Here is a 7,201-nt window from a genome sequence, read left to right on the forward strand (position 1 = left end):
GCCCCGGGTCACGTGGGCGAGCAGGGCGGGCGAGGAGGGGCCTTAAAGGGGCCGTCGCGCGCCTTCGGGCCATTTTCCCCGGAGAGCAGCCTGGGAGACGCAGGGGTGGCCAGAGCCGGGGCCGTAAGGGAGCGTGCCGGGCCTTCCCGGCCTCAGCCCTTGGGGAACCGAGGGGGAGGCCTGCCTGGGTCCAGGGGTGGGCTCCTCCGTCCCCGTCTGGGGCCAAGAGACAAGCATAGCGTCCGAGCCCCTTGGCTCTGTGCTGCATTTATCTGTCACTCTGGGCTTCTCCCTCCTGGTTGCTTTTCCTTCTAGTTTCTGGGCCACTAAATAAGAAGGCTCGGCCTCGGTTTTGGCCTCGCCTCTGACGAGCCAGCAGGGGCCGATGGGGACACCTTTACTCTGGCGTGCTGTGCTGTGTCATCCCCTCACCCAGCAGCGTCCCCTTTTGAAAACCTGGGGTTAAATGTCTTTTGTTTTCGCCATCACAAGCGCTAGAGATCCAGGTAAGCCAGCGGCTCGAGGAACGTCTTTTTGGTGACACTGTAGTAAGTGATCGGTTTTTAGCTAAACACAAGCGGCCAGGCACTCAGTCGGTAACAGCCCAGCTAACAGTTGTAAGGAAGACACCAGGATATGCAGCCCTGACACAGTGGGGTATTTAGGGAAGCAGCCCCTTAGGTAGTCCATCTCTGTCAACGTTTGGAAATATCTGTAGGGCCTCACGCACAGTATTTGAACGGGCAAGTGGTTAGGGTAAGAGGCACCCGAGACCATTACAAGGCCTTCTGGGAACTGTAGTTCTCTTTGGTTAAGAACTTTCCAGAGCTTCCTGGGAATTGTAGTCTCCCCCAAAACCTAAAGCAGCTTTGCAAACTTCTAGCTTTTCCAAAGACATGAACCATTTCTCCCACACAAAAATGCCGTAACAGATGCCTGTCTGCAATAGCAGCGGGGACGCTGGCCACCTGTAGCCTGTCCCTAGCACTGATACCAAACCCTGCAGGTAGAAGTTGTAACACGTGGCCTGCCAATTGTTTTGCAGTGCGGTACCTGGCTAGGTGTTGAGGCTGCAGAACTGGGGGAGGGCGTGTCCAGCTTGTCACATTCCCTACCCTGACTGAAGGGGGGCTCCTTTGGACATGGGACCTGCGTGAGTTGTCACCTCTGGGTACTGAGGACACAGCATCAAGAAGGAGAGGCCATCTAGGGTGGGATAGTCATATACACGCAGCTGCCACAGTATAAAGAAAAAAAATTATTTTTTTTATTCTGTGGAAAACAAAGCAGAAAAACTAAAACCCCAAACTCCAGAAAAAAATCCTAAAAAATACGTTTTGTTTTCTTAAAAAATACTGTATGTCTCTACTCCTCTCCCTCCCACTAACAGCCCTCCTTGTGTCCTTTTTTCTAAGTGCCCTGCCCCCCACCCGTTCACTATTCATTGTTCTTGCTATTGTACCCCCACTTCCCAGTATCTACCCAGGAGGCTCACCCCACGTCCTCTTACCTGGCACCTTCACTTTGTCCTCCACTTTTGGCGAGCCATGTACCCACAATCCCATTTCCCCAGCATGCAAGAACGGTCTCCCTCTTCCTGGTCTGGGATTCCATACGTGCTTTCCCCACCACTCCCTCTCCCAAGGATCTATTCTAAACAGGAGCAAGGAAGCCGCCTCCTGCCAATTCCCTCCCGTTGCCCACCCACCCACCCCTACCTCAACAAGTGTCAGAACCTTCCTTCCCCTGGGCAGCCTTGGCCAGGAAAAAAACATTTTCCAGTCTTCTCTTTTCCTCATTCTATGGAACCCTTTTCCCTCCCTCCATGTATCCATGCACCTCTAGGAAAATCAGTCTCTGGGGCCCTGCGTTCCCTTGGCCTTGTCGAAGAACCCTGTCTCTAGCTCCATCCTTTCTCTGAGAAGCAGGGTCTTCCCTCCAGGGAACCTCTCCCTCCCTCCCTCCCTCCGGTGTCTGCCCGACCCCCAACCCCATCCTCCTGGGCCCAGGATCCCTTCCCCACCCGCCTGCCCCGCTGGCTAGCGGATGAGGACGTTGATCTCGGCCACGCTGGCCTCCAGCACGTTCTCGGCAGTGGTCTTGCCGTGCTGCTCCTTGAGGTGCCGCCTAATGGCGGGCTTGTGGGCGAAGCGCACGTCGCAGTAGGAGCAGCGATAGGGCCTCGCTCCTGAGTGCAGGTTGAGGTGGTCATGCAACGTAGACTTCTGCGTGAAGCACTTGCCACAGATGCCGCACGAGTGTGACTTGACGCCACGGTGCACGTTCATGTGGCGGTTGAGGTTGCTGCTGTGGTTGAACTGCTTACCGCAGCGCGGGCACATGAAGATGAAGTGCTGCGCGCGCATGTGGAAGACCAGCTTCTCCACGCCCTGGAACACTTCCGGGCACTTGGTGCACTTGATATTCTTTAAAGGGTTTCCACTCGAGAAGCCCCCGGGCAGGGGTCCCCGGCTGCCCCCCGCCCCCAGGCTGCCCCCCGCCCCCCGGGCAGCCATGGCCACCGCCGCCGCTTCCACTAGGCCCGAGGTGGCCCCCACACTGGCCCGGCCCCCAGGGATCAGCAGCAGGCCCTCCCCTTCGGCGTCCTCTGACAGGCTGTAGCAGGCCTTCACCACACCCTGCGGTGGGGCCACAGTGCTGGGGGCCACGCTGCTCTGGGCCAGCTCCCCAAGGTGGCCGCTCACGGAGCCCCCAATACCCAGACCCCCTCCCAGGCCTCCGGGGGGTTTGAGCCGGTGCGCCACCTCGAGGGCCGACTCCACCTTGACGATGCAGATGTCAGACACGTCCTCATCCTCGTCCTCGTCCTCCTCCTCGGCTTTCAGCTCCAGGTCTTCGTCCAGCGGGAACTCCAGCTTCACAGGCCGCAGGAGCGGAGGGGGCAGAGGTGGAGGGGGCGGGGGCTTGGGAGCTGGCTTTGGGGTCCTGGCTGGAGGGAGCAGGGACTTGGTGGCGCTGACACTGCTCATGAGGCTCGCCTCGCTGACCCCGTCCTCTTTGAGGCCTATCTTGGGCTCAATGAACTGACTGAGGGCGTTCCGGCATTTCTCCACCACGTGCTCCATCTGCAGGTAGGAGGCGGCCGTCAGGTAGTTGACGATATCCCTGACTGCGAACTCCAGGGCACCGGTGTAGCAGGAGAGGAGCAGGTCAGCCACGATGCGCGCACTGTGCATCAGGGAGACCTGCAGCTCGGAGCTGGGGTTCAGCAAGAACTGGTCCCGAAGGAAGGGTGAGCATGCGGCCAGGATGACCTTGTGGCCGCGGAACTTGAGGCTGTCGGCCACGATGGTCACGTCACAGAACCGCTCCTCCGCGCGGAGCTGGTTCATGTTCCGCAGCGTGGCAGCCTCATGGCCGGGCAGCTGGAAGCGAAGCACTTCCACCCCAGAGGCCATTGTAGCGTGAGTGGGCAACCCTGGTCGGGAAGGAAACCGGTCAGAGACAAAGGTCTCTGGCTCTCCGAAGCCAAGACTCCAGGCCCCTCGCCCCCATTCTTGCCCGGTTCCCCCAGCATCCGATCTCCCAGTCTTCACGCCTCTTCCTCAGTTTCCCCAACCCGGGGGAGGCGCTGTCCCTCCTGTCGGAGGGAGGCGTGGTTCCCGGGGGCGGGGCAGCGGCGTCCACACCCCCGGTCCAGCGCCTGCAGATGGAGAAAGCCTGCGCGCCCTCGGGGAAGGACAGAGGAAGGGGGGCAGAGACGTGGACCTGTGGCGCTGGGGTGGCCCCGGCTGCAGGCTCCTCTCACCCGCCCCTCCGCCCGCTCCCGGGGTCCTCGGGCCCCTCCCCAGCCCTCCCCTGCCGTCTGCACCGTCGTGCACGCCCCCTCCCACGCTCGGCGCTCCGTGGCACGCCCCCCCAGCCCCACGGCCCTGAGTGCACGCGCCTCTCACCTGGCCCGGTTCCGCGCGCTGCTTTTTCCCCCCCTATGTCCCCCACCCCCCAGGGCCGGCGGCGCCCCCCACACACGGGCTGGGCCTGGGCAGCGCGCAGGCGCGGGGGTGCGCGGGGCGCGCGCGCGGGCCGGCTCCGCGTGGGCGTCAGGGGGGAGGGGCGGGGGCAGCTCGTGCCGTGTGTTCCAGGCCCCGCGCTCGGCGGCGTCGCGAGGAGTCGGGGAGGAGGAAGAGGGGAGGGAATTAAAGGAGCAGGATCCCCCCCCTTCCCGACCCCCCTTTCTTCACGGGCACCCCCCACGCGGTTAAAGGGCTGGACAGCCGTGCCTCCCCTTTGGCCGGGATTATTTGTCCGCCAGAGCGGAAATACGTTCCACACCCCCCTCTTTCTCGCTCCCCCTCCTCTGTGCCTCTGGGGCCCGGGCCGGTCTGCGCGTGCGTGCCAAGTGCCGCGCAGAGGCCCGCTCGCTCGGCCCGCCCCCCGCTGCCGTCCGCCCCCTCGCGCCCCCAGAGCGCGCGGGCCGGGATCTCCGCGGCCTCGCGGCCACCTGCGTCCCCCGGCGGTGCGGCTCCCGCCGGCTGTGCAGAGCGGCCCCTGGGGTGCAGGTGCGGCCCGTCCAGGGCCCACACCAGCCCGCGGCTGTCTCAGCGTTTAATGGCTGTTGTCCACGCGTGCATCTTCTGCTGCGTTGTGCGCGATTCCTCCGACCACGCTTCCAGACTTTTCCAAGTCCTCTGAACCTAGTAACCGGCCATCTCTCTGGTCGGAAACACGATCGCCCTTTCCACAAAGCCAGCCGCTCCGTGCCTTTTGCTTTCCTCCGCTTGGAGTCACGATCATTCGAGGTCACACCCGGGCTCCCTCCCATCCGTTCTCCTGATCGAGTCCAGCTTCTCGCCAAGGCAAAGGCTGTGCTGTGATAACCGCGCCCGTTCCACCTCTTCTGTGCGGTTAATCCTGGCTTGGTCCGTCTAATTATGCCATCGTGTATATTAATATGATTCCATTATCGTCACTTTTACCCCACATCTGCCTCTGCCGTCCCTAGTTTCCTCGAGAAAAGCTCCACCGCCCTAAACACAGCCTTTCCTCAGTTCTTCCTCCCACTCCCAAGCTCAGCTGCAATCTGCACGGCTTCGTTACCAGCACTCAGGACTGCCTGGAAGGCTGGTGCTCAGGCGCCTTCCTCCTCCGCCGCGATTCTGTCTCCTCGCTTGCTCCCCCCCCCCCCCCATCCAGGTCCTCGGGAAGGTACCAGTGTTTCCTGCCAGTTGCATTTGCTACAGTCTCCATGAGACTAGCACTTTTCCTGACATCTCAGTTCTGACGAAGCTGCTTGTACAGGGTGTTCAGTATCTGCCTTCCCCAGGAGACTGCAAACTCCCCGATAATGGGGATTAAGTGATGGGGTATGTTTTGCAAATAAAAGTCGTGCAATAAATGACTGCCTGTGAAAGTCATTCCTCCCCACTCGGCCAGCAGCCACCCACAGAACGCTAACTCCTGACCTCAACTCAATGCCCCAATTCTAGGGGCCGGGGCAGTGTTTCCTTGCTCTCCTGGCTGTTGGCTTTTATAGTCCCTTACATTTATGCCCCCACCCAGATATGGGTTTTTTAATGCCTTCTTTGTAGAGTTCAAGGAAGAACATAGGCTTTTGTGCCCAATGCACCGGAGCCTCAAAGCCGTAGGGCTCCTGTGTAAGTCACTTTCTTCTCAGAGTTTCAGCATCTTCAGTTTTGAATCGAAGGTGCAGGTTTCTCACGAGTTTAAGTGAGCCTGGGGTACAGTAGGTGAGAAGCAATGGTTGCTCATTTCCCTTTTGCCTGTTTGGGTACAGAGTATTTGGGAGAAGAACTTTGAAGATTCTGTTTTCCTCTCTCATCTCTTCCTCACTACCAGACTTCTCAAAAGAATAGTTCACATTCCAGTGAGACCAGAAATACAAAAAGCTGTCAGGTCAGGAATGAGAGTTAGCAGAGTTGTAGATCCTGTCCTCTGCTTGTGCTTTCTCCTTTCTGGGGTTGTGGCCTGGCCTGGGGGGCTCATCTCAGCCTGTAGTGTGGGACACCCTTGGAGGCTTGGAGCTGAGAGCCGGTGAACCCTTTCAGTGGCTGCTCCATAGTCACAGCTTTGTTTGTTTGCTCGGTTTTTTTGTGTTTTGAGACAGAGTCTCACTTTGCAGTTCAGGCTGGCCTTGAGCTCACTGTGGAGCCCAGGCTGGCCTCCAACTCACAGCGATCGTCCTGCCTCAGCCTCCAGAGTGCTGGGATTATAGGCGTATGGCACGTGCCTGGCAGGAATCATTGATGCTTGTCACTTGTTCCCTAGCTTCTGCCAGCGTAAGACAAGGGCCTTAACTAACCTCTCAGGACAGAATGCCTTGGCCAAGTGTCTGGAGCAGATGATTCTGGATGCAGGGAACAACTGCAAGACAGAAAGCCACGCTTCCTTCAGCTCAAGCCATGCAGGCCCACAGGGTTCAGTGAGGCGGAGGGATGGCACTGAATCTCTCCCAGCCTGGTGGTCTGGGACAGCTTACTCAGAAAGTTTTTGTGTGCTGCCTGCGAACAGCAGGCGAGGGCCAGCTGGCCCCACACAGCCTGAGGCACAGCTGCTGGTCACTAATGGAGGAGAGCGTGGCCTCCAGAATCCAAAGCACAGGAAAGGTCAGACGTTTCTCGGAGACATTGAGTATTCGTGGCTTCGGGTTTCCATTTCCAGGCATGGACTGGAATATGACAGCCCCGGGGCAAGGGCAAGCAGTCTTGAAGGAGGAGGATGTGAGCCCGGACCTGTCCTCCACAGTCCTGGGTCACGGCCACACAGCCGCCCAGCCTCCGTCTCTCGGCTTCTTCGCCGCTCACCCAGCTCTGCCCTGGGGCTCACTGCAGGCCACCTTGTGGGCACAAAGTGCCTGCCTCCCCCCCCCCCCCCGCAGAGCCTCCTTCCTCGACTTCCTGCGCTGCCCTGCACAGGCAGGGGACGCGGTGGCAGAGTCTCCCTGCACCTTGTCAGTCTGGACAGGGCCATGCCCTTCCATGCCTTGGCCAGTCTGCCGAAATCCCCACCCCTCCTAGCTGCTTGTGGTACTTGGCTCAAGTGGCTGTCACCAGCCTGTGTTTGTGCAAGTGACTAAATCCACACATTAGGTAAAACAAAACAAAAGAACAAGATATCTATATCTATACCAATATCTATATGTATGTATATGTATATATATATATGTGTGTGTGTATATATACACATATGGGGTTTTTTTTTGGTACCGGGGATCGAACTCAGG

The 7,201-nt window shown here is 59.2% G+C and overlaps 1 protein-coding gene across 1 annotated transcript; it reads right to left on the bottom strand.

Moving 5' to 3' along the window:
- Positions 1-1,245: 1,245 nt before the first annotated feature.
- Zbtb12 (zinc finger and BTB domain containing 12) lies at positions 1,246-4,326 on the bottom strand. The gene is made up of 2 exons (XM_004846930.4): positions 3,915-4,326; positions 1,246-3,439 (listed from the first exon to the last, which is right to left on the bottom strand). Exon 2 carries the CDS (start codon positions 3,417-3,419, stop codon positions 2,040-2,042), a length of 1,380 nt encoding a protein of 459 aa, XP_004846987.1. The 5' UTR covers positions 3,420-3,439; positions 3,915-4,326; the 3' UTR covers positions 1,246-2,039.
- Positions 4,327-7,201: the final 2,875 nt, after the last annotated feature.

Source organism: Heterocephalus glaber, unplaced genomic scaffold (genome assembly GCF_053883595.1).
Source record: "Heterocephalus glaber isolate CG9 unplaced genomic scaffold, H.glaber_assembly_v1.0 deba00001141, whole genome shotgun sequence".
NCBI lineage: Eukaryota > Metazoa > Chordata > Mammalia > Rodentia > Bathyergidae > Heterocephalus > Heterocephalus glaber.